Source organism: Crocodylus siamensis, chromosome 7, assembly GCF_052110815.1.
Source record: "Crocodylus siamensis isolate JL-2025a chromosome 7, ASM5211081v1, whole genome shotgun sequence".
In the NCBI taxonomy this organism is placed as follows: domain Eukaryota; kingdom Metazoa; phylum Chordata; order Crocodylia; family Crocodylidae; genus Crocodylus; species Crocodylus siamensis.
In genome coordinates, this window is record NC_143401.1 from 90,721,107 (window position 1) to 90,735,509 (window position 14,403).

Consider the following 14,403-nt stretch of genomic DNA (forward strand, 5'->3'; position numbering starts at 1 on the left):
TGCAAGTAGCAGATTTACTCAGCATTAGTAATGGCACCGTAGAGCTCGTGTAGGTGCAAAATCTGACTCCCAGGGAGGACTATGTCCCCCTGCCCCAGCAGCAGGGAACTCCAAGCCCCCTGCCCCCAGATCATGATTGAGAAGTGGGGGGCTGGGAAAAAAGTGTCCCCCAGCCCCATGACTGCAGAGCTTCGGCTGGGAGATCCTTATCTCCCAGCCCAAGGTCATAGAGGTTGGGCTGGGAGATAAGAGACTCCCAGCCTGAGCCCCGTGACCATGGAGCCTGGACTAAGAGATGAGCATCTCTCAGCAGCGGCCCCATGGTCCTGGAGCTGGCACTGGGAGCACCGTGCTGGTGGGGGCTGAGGAGCACGTTTCTCACCCAGCTCCACAAGCACTAAGCTGGGGAGGTACAAGCTCCCCATCCCCTGCCCTGTATGCCCGTGTGGGGACTATGTCCCCCACCCCAGCAACAGGGAGCTCCCCAGACCCCGCTCCACAATTTCGATTGCAGTTGAGGAGCAGGGGCTGGGAGCTTCCTGCATGGGGACTGTTCCCTGCCCAGCCTGAGGCTGGCTGAGACCTGCATCTGACGGGGAAAGTTCCCAGCCACGCAAGAAATCACATGCAGCCTGGAGGTGGCTGGGCACTGTCCTGTTTCAGGCAGTCCCCAGCCAGCTCCGGGCTGCACAGGCAAACTTTCTCGTGCAGCCTGCGGTTGGCCAGGAACTGTCTCCATCAGGGACAGGTCACAGCCCTGTGCCCCACTTTGATGATTGAGTCACAGCGCTTGGAAAGAGCTGCAGGGGGGAGGTAAGTCCCAGCCCCCTGCCCCGATCCACCAGTGGGGCAGCTACCAGCCCAAGTTCGCTGCTAGCTGCCCCACCAGTAGATCGAGACAGGGGGAAGGGGGTTGGGGGCTGGGACCTGTAACTCTTTCCAAGCCCGTGCCGCTGATTGGGGAGCCAGAGCCAGGAGCTCCCTGCTGTAGTGGCAGATGAACATTATCCCCTGCCCAGTAGCAGGCAGCCTCCCCTCCCACAACCCAGTGCTCCCTATCAGCCCCTGGGCTAGCACCCAAGAGGTGCCTGGAGTTCCCTGCAGCAGCAGCAAGAACCCATTGAAGGGCTGCGGAGAACTGGATGCAAATCTTCATCCTAATCCCTGCATATGTAGACACCTACCCAAAACCCCTTACTTTGCAGTAGTTTACTGCACAATCTAAGCTGGAGTAAATGCATCTGTAGACATGCTCACAGTGTACTTTCATAGGACTGGAGTATCAGTACTAAAGTGTAGTTCCTGAACTAGCCAGTTTGGGTTTATTTAGTGGTTTTTCTTTTGGTTCTATCTTGTAAGAGTTTCATAAGATATCAGAATTAAGAAACCCACTGAAGGTGCTCTGGTCATCTAAACACAATGAATTGACAGAAACTGATTTACTTTCAGATGCGTGAGCTGAGACATGAGAATCTGGTGACTTTCTTTGGCATATGCACTGAGGCTCCAAATATTTGTATTGTTACCCAGTACTGCAAGAAAGGAAGCCTACAGGTAAAGCCTACAGCATTGTTTGCGACAACAACAGACTTCAGTTTTGCTTCTTTAAGAGAGTTGGCAAAAGAGCTCTTTGGAGCTCTTTTCTGGTCAGGTAGGGTATGATTTTCTTCCTTTTGTTCACTAGCCATTTTTGCTACTTTCTGTTTTTTTAGTGGACGCGAAGGCTTTCTTGGCATCTAATTGCTAGGACTTAGAATCCCCATATGTCTTCTTGTTCCTGCATCGTCGATGCTTTAGCATTGCGTTGTTTTTATCTGCCTCCTTTCTTGTAAATAATAGAACAGAAAGAGAGAACAGGACTCTGCAGAATAATTTAAATACTGCTGCTGTTATCAACAAAAGAGTGGATGCATAGAGATAATACACCATAGAGGCAGTGAATATTAGACAAGTCTTTACTCGGCTTCTTGTCTTATAAACTCAAAAATGTTTATGCAAATTGAATCAATTTTGGAACTTGCATTTGCTGGACACTAGCATGTGGATGATATCAGCAAAAATTGATCATTTGGAGACCAAATATATAGGTGTTAAGGGAAAGTGACTGGGAGAAGGACACCCCATGGGAAGGCTAGGTCCACTGATCACAAACTCTTGGAAGACCCTTTTAGGCTGGACTTAAGGGAAAATATCTTTATTGTCTGAGTCTCCCAGGCCTGGAATAAACTCCCCCCAAGGATGGTGCAGGCACCTACTCTGGATTCCTTTCAGAAACACTTGGATGCATATCTTGCTGGGCAGACAAGGTTCTTTGGGTGAATCTGGTATTTATCTTGCTGGGATCATTTAATCGCTTGCTGACTGCCTGCCTGCCCTTTGGGCATATGTACTGAGGCTCCAAATATTTGTATTGTTACCCAGTACTGCAAGAAAGAAAGCCTACAGGTAAGGCCTACAGCATTGTTTGCAACAACAACAGACTTAGTTTTTGCTTCTCAATTCTCTGCACTCAAAAATGAGTTTAAGACTTTTTAGTGTTACAGGCTAAACCTTCCTTTCAATAGAGTTGCTATCAGAAGATTTTGGCAGTGCCTGCAGTGATATTCCAAAGTACTTCTATTTTTTAAAATAAGGCTACATCAATTTATTATCCAGTTTGATACGTTAAAGTAATATCCAATTTTCAATGACTCAGTAAATAGGATCTAATTTCACTTTTAATTCGTTAATCTCAGCTGGTAGCAAGTGGTCCTGGTTCACTGCTCAGACACCTCTGTCAATCACTGATCTAAACAGAGTCACTCCTGATATTGCACTGACATGAACATCATGGGACAGAGAAGTCAGGTCCTACCTCTCTTTTTAATTGCATTATCTGGTGTTAACCCATCCAGCCTGACACTTAAAATAAAGTTTTATTGCATCCCAGCCTGTTGAGTCATTCAAAGGTAATGTTTCTGTTTTTTCAGGATGTTTTGAGGAACTCTGATATCGAATTGGATTGGATATTCAAACTCTCTTTTGCCTATGATATAGCCAATGTGAGTATAATGTTAAGTTCTTTTCTAGTAGAAAGACTTATCACACAAGCCAACAGGAACATACAAGTGCTCATTTTTATTTGAGTGAAAATAGTACACTGTACCAGTAATCAGGCTTCCATTTACCTGGATATACACCAGTGGGAGTGCTGTGAGATCTGATAGGGTTTCAAGAATAATTATTAGATCAGTATATATTTTATTGTCACAAACTGAACTTGAGGATTTAGTTGCAGTCTCTTGTGCTGATAACATGAAAAAGCAAAAGATGGAAAAGCGGGGGTGGGGAGGAAGCCCCAAATTTTAAAACTTTTAAAACAGAAAGCTTTTTGAGACAAGTTCTCCTGGGTTGGGTAGTCAGGAAAGGAAAGCCTAAGCCTGTCCTTATCTGCTTATCTCCTTACACTTCCTGTGGCACTCTCCAAGGCTCTTGCGGCACCCCTGGATGTCCCAGCACCCTGACTGAGAATCACTGCCCTAACACAATGGAGGTCTCACCTGACTGGGGCCTATAAGCTCTGTTGCAACATGAACAATAATAAACCATGGGCAACTGGGGTGCCTCCCAATACTCAGGAGGCACCCCAGCATTGAGGATGGGGCTGGCGAGCACCTGCAGATGCCGCCAGAGGCAGTGGAGGCCAGGACAGCCCTGTCTGGGGGGGGGGGCACATGCCCCCTCACCAGTTGCATATGTAATAAACTCTACCTTCTGCTTTAACATTTTTCTCTCTTTAGGAAGAGATTGCTTTCCAAGGCAAGAGTATTTCATTTAGAATAGTTTAGATGATATTAGATAGTGGAGGGCTATATAGAAAGAATCAGTGTTGGGTGGCACGCTTGGCCATCTTGATTTTGTTAGTAGAGTCTGATTTTGGCATGTGGTGGTTAAAACAAAATTGAAATGTGAGAGGGTATGTTTGGGGGGCTGGCGGGAGAGAGAGAAAAAATTAGCAAATACTTAAAAAAGGCAACTTCTACTTGATGCTTGTTCAGTTACAGAAAGATGCTAGTATTTAGGCCCATGGTTCACATGGTCATTTTTGTAACATGGCTTTATTCACTTGGCTTTGGCAATATTTCTGTCTGTTTGGTGGCAGTACAATGGTCACTTTGTTGCTGAAGTGCTTTTAATTGTCAAGTGGACAGGAAGGGAGAGGTCCACATCTAAACGAGCAGGATTTACTATCTGAAGAACTCAGTTCTGTAAATTTTCTTCTTCAGTAAGGCATCAGTTGGTAAGAAAAGTTTAAATTGATTAGTTTTTATGAGAATCATTTGTGAAGGGCCTCACTCTGGCTGGTGCTCCCTTGTGTTAGAAATTGAGAAAACATACAACTGAGTCCTTTTCCTGAAGAGTTTATAGTCTAATAACTTAGTTCAGTGATTGGGACACAAACCTAGCACTTTGGAAAATGTATTCCCCTGCCATAGACTTTTCTGTATGACCAAATGCTGTCACTTAGTCTTTCTCTACTTTTCTTCTCTTCTGATCTGTAAAATAGGGAAAATAGTTCTTCCCTATTTCACAGGGCTATTGAGGTTGAATAAGGTGTAGACTGTGAGGTGCCCACATACTACTGCAGTGGATGACCCATAAATACCTATGAGATCTACACAAACAAGTCTCAATCCTGCAAGCTGTTCCACAGTGGGGTACTTTTCTGTCTTTAATAATGAGGCATTAGCCTGTGCAATAGCTTCTAGGATTGGGGCCCATCCTAAGAACAGGTGCCGTAAGCGAACAGGACAACCAAATGAAGCAGGAGTGAGAGAGAGGACAATGATAGGAAAATATGGCCACACAGACAAAATGTGGGCGTAGCTGGCATACTTTTTATTGGGTTTGGCCGGGAAAAGAATCACAAGGACATATTGAGCAATATATACACAATGATCTTTTTGAACAAAAGCCTCGATATTTCGTCAAATCAAAACAGGGCTAAGGGCAGGTTATATTTTCTAGTTCTAGAAGTCACAACCAAAACTGTATTCTTCCGTTCAGCCCCAGAGATTTCAGTCTTCCATATACCTGGTGCTAGGACAGCAGCCATTGTAACTTGTATTCTCTTAGCCATTGTAAATTCTATTATAATGTTTCTATTTTTGTAGGGGATGCTATTTATTCACAGCGGCCCACTGAACTCGCATGGAAACCTGAAACCTGCCAATTGTTTGGTGGATAATGGCATGCAAGTAAAGCTGTCTGGATTTGGGTTGTGGGAATTTAAGTATGGAAAGAAATGCCAAGTAATCACTGAGAAAACCACCAAATATGACGGTAAGAGAATTATACGAGAATTACAAACACAGTGAGTGTTCCGAAACAAAAGGATGAAGTGACTACATAAGCAGACACTTTCCTTAATAATGGTCTTCAAGCACATTTTTATCTACAGGATGTCATTGGATAGCACATATTTCAAACCTGCTTTAGAACTTGCCCAGGTTTCTTTATTCTCGTGATGCTGCATGTTAGTGAGCCAAAAGATGTCAGCAAATTATTTGTTTGGTCAATTTTAGCCTGTTGTTCATTGGTGCCAAGCAGCTGATATGATTTTGAGCAACTGATTTGCGTGAAAATGTTTGATGCATAATTTTGGTGAATAATTCTTGTTTGGTACCCCAGGCCTGGATTAAGTCATAAATACTAGTTACACAGTTACATGAGAACCTCATCTTTTATCTTCAGCGTGTTCCTAAATTGTCAACAGTAGAATTTGGTGAGAGAGAGAGAGTAAGTTTCTATTCTTCATGGTTGCACAGAAAAGCTTGAAATCATGAACCCAGTGCAGCCAATGTAGTGGTGATTGCCTGAGTCTGCTGATAGTCTCTGAGGAATGTTAACTGCTCCTTGCAACTCAGTGGAGTGTTAACTCCTGGGTCCCCTGCTAAGAAGGGCCAGGGACAATCTACCCAAAACTGTGTGTGGGCCTAATCTACCTGTCCCCCAAAATGCACCCAACTGCTGGAAAAGCCCAGGGACCATCATTCTATTCTCCACCCCTGTTGATACCAGAGTCCCCCCTTGACTTTCTTGGGGGCAAGGAAAAGGGCTACATTGCTCCCAGAGGGATATTGTGAACACATATATGAGTACTTGCAAGTCACACTGAGAGCCTCAGAGGAGGCCTCTGGAAGGCATTGCAAAAGCACAACATGTCCTATAATATGTTGTAGGGGATTTTGAGCTGCTGACTAACTGGTCTGTTTTTGTAAAGAATTGCAATGAGCTTGATGCACCTTGAACACAGTCTGTCCTGCTGTTTCCTGTTTTGCCTTGTAGAGCTCTACTGGACAGCCCCAGAACTTCTCAGGCTTGAAGAGTATCCATTCCAGGGGACCCAAAAGGGGGACGTCTACAGTTTTGCTATAATTATGAAAGAGCTGATTTATAACAGTGAGGATGGCCCTTTCCACGACCTGGACCAGGAAGCAGAAGGTATAACCTGAACAATAGTTCCATGCTGATTTCCTAGCTCTACTTTAATTCCTGATCACTGCTTTTCATTGTTTCCAGTGAAAGACGTTTCATCATGTTTCAAATATAGCAGTGATCTTGTGATTCCTAACCCCTTAGGATCCTTGCAGCATATTACTTACAGGAAAATCTTGCTTTATTGTTTTACCTTCTTTTTATTTAAGTAAATTCAATATATTATATTTTCATAGATTCATAGATTCATAGATTCATAGATGCTAGGGTCGGAAGGGACCTCAATAGATCATCGAGTCCGACCCCCTGCACAAGCAGGAAAGAGTGCTGGGCCTACATTACCCCAGCTAGATACACATCTAACCTTCGTTTGAAGACCCCCAGGGTAGGTGAGAGCACCACCTCCCTTGGGAACCCGTTCCAGACCTTGGCCACTCGAACTGTAAAGAAGTTCCTCCTAATATCCAATCTAAATCTGCTCTCTTCTAGCTTGTGGCCATTATTTCTTGTAACCCCCGGGGGGGCCTTGGTGAATAAATACTCACCAATTCCCTTCTGTGCCCCCCTGATGAACTTATAGGCAGCCACCAGGTCGCCTCTCAACCTTCTCTTGCGGAGGCTGAAAAGGTCCAGTTTCTCTAGTCTCTCCTCGTAGGGCTTGGCCTGCAGGCCCTTAACCATATGAGTGGCCCTTCTCTGGACCCTCTCCAGGTTATCCGCATCCTTCGTGAAGTGCGGCGCCCAGAATTGCACGCAGTACTCCAGCTGCGGTCTGACCAGCGCCCGATAGAGGGGTAGTATCACCTCCTTGGACCTATTTGTCATGCATCTGCTGATGCACGATAAAGTGCCATTGGCTTTTCTGATGGTTTCATCACACTGCCGACTCATGTTCATCTTGGAGTCCACTAGGACTCCAAGATCCCTTTCTACTTCCGTGCCACCCAGCAGGTCATTTCCTAGGCTGTAGGTGTGCTGGACATTTTTCCTCCCTAGATGCAGCACTTTGCATTTCTCCTTGTTGAACTGCATTCTGTTGTTTTCTGCCCACTTGTCTAACCTGTCCAGGGCTGCTTGCAGCTGCTCCCTGCCCTCCGGCGTGTCCACTTCGCCCCATAGCTTAGTGTCATCTGCAAACTTGGACAGAGTACATTTCACTCCCTCATCCAAGTCGCTGATGAAGACATTAAAGAGTATTGGTCCAAGGACCGAGCCCTGCGGGACCCCACTGCCCACACCCTTCCAAGTCGAAACCGACCCATCCACCACGAAAACCGACCCATCCACCACATTTTTGTTGGGGAGTTCCACTATCCCCTTTTATTCATCTTCTCTTGGAAAATAAGTGTATTTGGAATTTTTCGGGTCAAGGAGGAGGCCAAACCTTTGTATGCAAAGAATTAAATTGTGATACTTAAGTGAAGTGGGGAAGAGTTGCCTCTGTGGGCACATTTTTCTCTCAGAGTTTCAAGGAGTTATATGCTCTCACCTGTGGGATGTTGCTGCCATGTCTGATGCCAGTCAGCTCTTCAGAACGCATGGCAGGAGCAGACTTTTGTCCTCCCTTGGGTGATTATCTTTGGTGTGTAAGGAACAAAAAAAAGATACTTCTCTCTTCCCTTCCCACCTTCTCCTGTATTAAGGGCGAGGGTTATGTGGTCCAAAGAATGAGAAATATTAAAAACAAAATAAATAATGGACTAAAAAATCCTGAAACATTATCATTGCTGTATTTAGAGATCATCAGTAGAATCAGGGACCCTTCTACACACTTCCCTCTGCGGCCTTCTCTCTCAGGGGAGAAATGCAGTGAAAGGATCATCACAATGGTGAGAGCTTGTTGGGATGAAAACCCAGAGAGAAGACCAACGTTCTCCTCTGTGAAAAGATTATTAAGAGAAGCAAGCCCTGAAGGGTGAGTTATTCTTACTTGTGTAAGAATGATACCATATATGTCTTTCATCCAATAAGACCCAAGTGTTTCATAGACTACAGTCTGGAAGAATTGTTTGCTCACCATTGAAATTCAGCTGCTTCAGGTGGGAAGCAGTACCTGTTTAATAAGGTCAAAGGACGTGGTCATCATGGGTGACCTGCATTTTCCAGACATCTGCTGGGAAGAGCAGTCAGCCAGGTCTGACCGCTCACATAGGTTCCTAGCCAGAGTGCAGGACCTCCATCTAACCCAGGAGGTGCACAGCCCCACCAGGGGAGATACCTTATTGGACCTGCTGCTGGCCCTGGGTGATGACCTGGTGAGGGGGCTGCGGGTACTCGACCACCTGGGTGACACTGATCATCGCCTGCTGGGATTCACCACCCAGCACAAGGTGGCAAAGGCCTGCAGCAAGGCATCAGCCCTAGATTTCAGGAGGGCGGGCTTCAGTGAGCTAAGGAGAATAGTCGGGGAAGCACTGAGGTCCCGGAGGGGAGGGGAGCCAGGTGTCTAAGGAGAGTGGTCACTCCTTAAGGAGACGATCCTCCAGGCCCAAAGGGAGGTGATCCCAACACGGATCAAAGGGGGGAAGGAGGGTGCAAAAGCCCCCATGGCTCACCGAAAGCATCCGGGAATGTCTCCTAGCTAAAAGGGAGGCGCACACCCAATGGCAGGGAGGGGTCATCACCAGGGAGGACTATACTGCGGTTGCTCAGGGATGCAGGGGGGGCGGTCAGGAAGGCCAAGGCGGAGATGGAACTGGGACTAGCTTCCTGGATTAAGGACAACAAGAAGTCCTTTTTTAAATACACAGGGGGCAAAAAGAAGGTTCCGGGTAACGTGGGGCCCCTGCAAGACACGCTGGGAAATTTGGTCATGACACCCGACAACAAAGCTACCATATTTAATGATTTCTTTGCCTCCATTTTCCTGAGCAGGGACTGGAACAGCCACTCCCCCCCCAAGCTCCCCTCAGACCCCAGGGGAGGTGCACCCAGGCCGAGGGTTAGTGAGGGACTAGTCAGGGAACTTCTGGAGGGACTGGATGTATTCAAATGAGCTGGTCCAGACGATCTCCACCCCCGAGTGCTGAAGGAATTGGCTGAGGTCATTGTGGGGCCCCTGGCACAGCTTTACGAGCACTCATGATGCTCTGGTGTGGTGCCAGAGGACTGGAAGAGGGCCAGTGTGGTTCCCATCTTCAAAAAACAGAGGAAGGAGGACCCAGGGAACTATAGGCCAGTCAGTCTTACCTCGATCCTGGGCAAGCTTTTTGAGAGAATTATCCTGGTGCATGTCCACGAGGGGCCAGGGGGGAGATTATACTGAGGGGCAACCAACACGGGTTCCTCAGTGGCAGGTCCTGTCAGACCAACCTGGTGGCCTATGACCAGCTCACTAAATCATTAGACGCAGGGGTAGCGGTGGACGTAGTCTTCCTAGACTTTCGGAAGGCCTTCGACACTGTCTCTCACCCTGTTCTCATTCAGAAACTGGGGGGCTGTGGTGCAGACACCCACACAGTCAGATGGGTCACCAACTGGCTGGAGGGCCGCACTCAGAGAGCGGTGGTGGATGGGTCATTTTCGACCTGGAGGGAAGTGGGCAGTGGGGTCCCCCAGAGCTCAGTCCTTGGGCCCACACTGTTCAACATCCTCATCAGTGACCTGGACGAGGGGGTAAAAAGCACCCTGTCCAAATTTGCTGATGACACTAAGATGTGGGGGATGTGGGCACACTAGAAGGGAGGAATAGGCTACCATTGGACCTAGACAGGTTCCAGGGGTGGGCGGATGAGAATAGGATGGGATTCAACACTGATAAGTGCAAGGTGCTGCACCTGGGGAGGAAGAACCAGCACCATACCTACAAGCTGGGGAACTCCTTCTCGTCAGTGCAGAGGCAGAAAAGGATCTTGGAGTCGTCATCGATGCCAAGATGAACATGGGCCGGCAGTGTGGGGATGCAGTCAGGAAGGCCAACCGCACCTTGGCATGCATCCACAGATGCATCTCGAGCAGGTCCAGGGAGGTGATCCTCCCCCTCTATGCGGCACTGGTCAGGCCGCAGCTGGAGTCCTGCTTCCAGTTCTGGGCGCTGCACTTCAGGAGGGATGTGGACAACATGGAGAGGGTCCAGAGGAGGCCACTCGCGTGATCAGGGGGCAGCAGGGCAGGCCCTATGAGGAGAGGCAACGGGATCTGAACCTATTCAGCCTCCCCAAGAGAAGGCTGAGGGGGATCTAGTGGCCTGTTACAAACTAGTCAGGGGGGACCAGCAGGCGTTGGGGGAGTCCCTGTTCCCCCAAGCACCGCCAGGACTGACCAGGAATAACGGTCACAAGCTGGCAGAGGGGAGATTCAGACTAGATATCAGGAGGCGTGACTTCATGGTCAGGGCGGCTAGGGTCTGGAACCAACTTCCAAGAGAAGTGGTGCAGGCTCCTACCCTGGGGGGCTTTAAGAGGAAGCTGGATGAACACCTTGCCGGGGTCGTTTGACCCCGGTACTCTTTCCTGCCATGGCAGGGGGTCGGAGTAGATGATCTGCTCAGGTCCCTTCCAACCCGACCAACTATGAAACTATGAATAGCACACTTTAGGATAGGCAGTTGAGAGGATTAATATCCAGTTCAAATCATGAGGGGAGGCAAGGCAATGAATAAAAAGTAAACCTGAAATCTAATCCCTTCTTAGAAAGAAGAGAACTTATAGTTGTTTCAGGCTTGGCATCTGCCTTGGACCCCTCCCTGCCAAATTTCTATTTTTATTTTCTGTATATTAAGCATTTTTCTTTCTTTTACTGATGCATGAAGGACTTGCACAGGAGAAATGATTAAACTAATTATGTGTAAAAAAACAAAACCCTAAAAATTAAAAGCTAGAGGATTATTTTCTTGAATCTTTCTCAGTTATGGCACTTGTAGGTGTTTGCCACTGATAAGTACGCTAAAAAACTTGGACAAAACTCTAATGAAGTTTTAAGTAGCTATCATGTAATTTTCCAGAATGACAAATTGTAAGGGAGGTTAGGTTCTCAAAAAGTGATGGAATTTCAATTTTAGCATTTTGGCAGTATTTTCCAGCAGCAATGCATTTTCCTAAATTATTCTAGGTCATTGCTTCAGTTCATTCAATATTTCCAATCTCGTACATAGATTCTCTAAGGCTTTTGCTTATCCAAATACTACTGTGATCAAACCAGAGAACAAATGAAACGGATCACAGCAGAGAAGAGCCAAGTAATCAGTACTCCTTTCCCCCAGTTAAATCTAGCAGAGGGAGGGAATTTGCAGTCCTCTGAAGGAAATGGAAGTGAAATACAGTACGTGTCAATAGTCTGTGTCACTTCGGAGAATGCTCTAAGTAAAAATAATCTGCTTGAACACTTCCATAAGCCATGTCAGTATCTTGGATAATATGGTGAATAAACTGGAAAAGTATGCCAATCACTTGGAGGAAGTCGTGGAAGAAAGGACAAACCAGTTGACGGCAGAGAAGAGAAAGACAGACAAACTATTGTCATCGCTATTGCCTAGGTAATTAAACATCTTCAGTGTGTTCCTAAATTGTAAACATAGGATTTGGTGAGAGAGTGAACCATACACATAGAGGCTACCTCAAAGCGCTCATGTAACATATGCTGACTATACACTGTTTTATATAGCTGAAAGTGGCAATCATTATATGCTTAACTGTGGTTCACACTCACAGCAAAGGTCTTATACTGTTGAATGGCTTAGGCTCTGGTACTAATGAAACTATAACTGTAGGATAAGAAAAGGTTGGAAAGGGACCTCCTGGAACATTGAGTCCAATCCTTTGCTTTTATGGACACCATAAGCCCTTTAATACCTTTATTTGAATTCATACTTGAAGTATTTTTTTAATGTCCCCAATGCCCCTTTTGGAAGGCTGTTCCACAACCTCACTATTCTCATGGTTGATAACCTCCAGCCTAAATTTATCGCTGTCGATTCATACCCAATTTTCTTGAGCCAACATTGCCCTTTATCTTAAATAACTTTTCACCCTGCACTCTTCAACTGCCCCTAATTTGTTAATTATTAACCACTATATGTGATAGTGCCTTGTAGCCCCAGTTATAGACTGGGACTCCATTGGGCAAGGAGAAGTAGAACCATATATATACATAAAGAAAAGATGGTGCTTACCCCAAAGAACATATGGTCAGAAACCAGAAATAATGGGTAGGTAGAAGAGAAAGGCAGGAGGAACAGGGAGAATTAATGAGGCTGTACTGTTCAGCCAATGGCCTCAGTAAACTGGCTCTCTTTACTCCTCAACAAGTTTTTGTTACTTTGCTTTGAGAGCGCTCTTCTGGAGTGTGGAAGCTGGAGTAAAATCCCAGCTGCATGTGTTTTAAGGAAACCTTGGAAATGCTTTAAACGGTCTCTGCAGCATACTTCCAAATATTTTTTATGGTGAGGTGGTAAGAGGGAAAAGACACGAAGGAAACGAGAAATTTTCTTTCTTTTTCTAGTTTCATTGGAGAGCAGCTCATTGCTGGGAAATCAGTGGAGCCGGAGAGTTTTGATTCTGTGACCATCTGCTTCTCAGACATCGTTGGGTTCACGAACTTGTGCTCTCTTAGCTCCCCCCTGCAAGTGGTCAGTCTTCTGAATGACCTGTACAGCCTGTTTGATAACATTACTGAGACATACGACGTATACAAGGTGAGGCACCTAGCTTCCTGTTTGTTAGACAGAGAAAGGGCCAGGCCAGATCCAGCAGCACCGGGTTTGCTGAGCCTCCATTGAAGTCAGTGGAAGCTTATGAAGGTAGAATCAGGCCTCCTGTTTGTACTTACATGGGGGAAACTGCTCTTTAGTCAAAAATCCATTACAATGAGTGGAAGTATGCCCATGACTGGATCATTGCAAGACACCATGAATAGAAGTGCACATGCTCAGGCTAGGTGCAGACATTGAGGGAGGTTAGATCATGTTAAAAATGGCCAGGTGATCTAACTTAGTTTGCCCAGGTGTGGACCATACACTTAGATCCCTAATAAGGTCAATCCAAGTGCAAACTGTATAGAAACTCAGGAAGGTAAGATCAGTCTTAAAATGGCTGACCTGATCTAATTTAACCTGACCTCAGAGGTAGTCTAATTAGATCGGGTCCAGTGAGACCGATCTAACTGAACTTCTGTATGTGTTCCCTGTGCAGCCCAGCAGCTGGGAAAGCCCAGCCATTGGCCCCAGCCCCACGGAGGCACCTTTTCTACTTGCCCCAGCACTGGGTTATTTTTAGCCTTCTGGCCCCTTGCTCCACCCCTAGATGGACAACCCACCTTCACCCCAAGCCCACTAAACCTGTCATCCTGTAAGCCTTTCCCAATGGTGATGTTACCAGCATTTGCTGGTGCCAAAAGCTGGGGAGGTAAATTGGGGTGGGGGGAGGAACAGGTGGGATGGTGGGATTGGTTCACTAGAGGGGGGTTGTTAACCTGGGGTGGGGAGAATCAGGGGGCTAAAAATAGCTCTTGGGCTGGGGGGGTGGGAGCTTCCCCCATCCTGCTAAAAACCCCCCATGGAGCTGCCACCCCTGCGATCCACCTGCTCTTCCCCCCACCCCAACTCTCTTCAGTGAGGCACCTGGGACTGGTGAATGCCAGTAAAACTGCCCCAGGAGAAGTTTTCAAGATTGGGGGTGCTTTGGTGGCATTGTGGGGTAGGGGTCTGAGGGGATTTGGCAGGATCAGAGAACCTCTCTGATCCTTTCAACCCCTACCTCAATCCCTCCAGGTCTCCCTGTGGACCCTACTTTCCCCCCTGATCCCACCAAACCTTCCCAGACCACAGCCACCCCTTGCAGACCCCACTAGCCCCCCTCCCCAACCCCCCATGTACCCGACAACCCCAATGGATCCTGCTTGTTGTAGCTGGGATTTGATCCTCTATCCCACAGTTGCATTCCCTCCTATGCACTTGGCATGGCAAGAGGCGCGATTGTTGGGATTACCAAT

At 46.8% G+C, this 14,403-nt stretch overlaps 1 protein-coding gene across 1 annotated transcript in view; it reads left to right on the forward strand.

Moving 5' to 3' along the window:
• The window catches only part of LOC149860120 (guanylate cyclase 2G-like), a 53,083-nt gene that overhangs the window by 31,849 nt on the left and 6,831 nt on the right, over window positions 1-14,403 (forward strand). Inside the window, exons 12-18 of the mRNA XM_090058222.1 lie at window positions 1,450-1,554; window positions 2,970-3,041; window positions 5,154-5,322; window positions 6,328-6,483; window positions 8,215-8,392; window positions 11,810-11,950; window positions 12,916-13,108. Coding sequence (XP_089914348.1) covers window positions 1,450-1,554; window positions 2,970-3,041; window positions 5,154-5,322; window positions 6,328-6,483; window positions 8,215-8,392; window positions 11,810-11,950; window positions 12,916-13,108 — 1,014 coding nt within the window. The remainder of the gene's footprint in view (window positions 1-1,449; window positions 1,555-2,969; window positions 3,042-5,153; window positions 5,323-6,327; window positions 6,484-8,214; window positions 8,393-11,809; window positions 11,951-12,915; window positions 13,109-14,403) is intronic.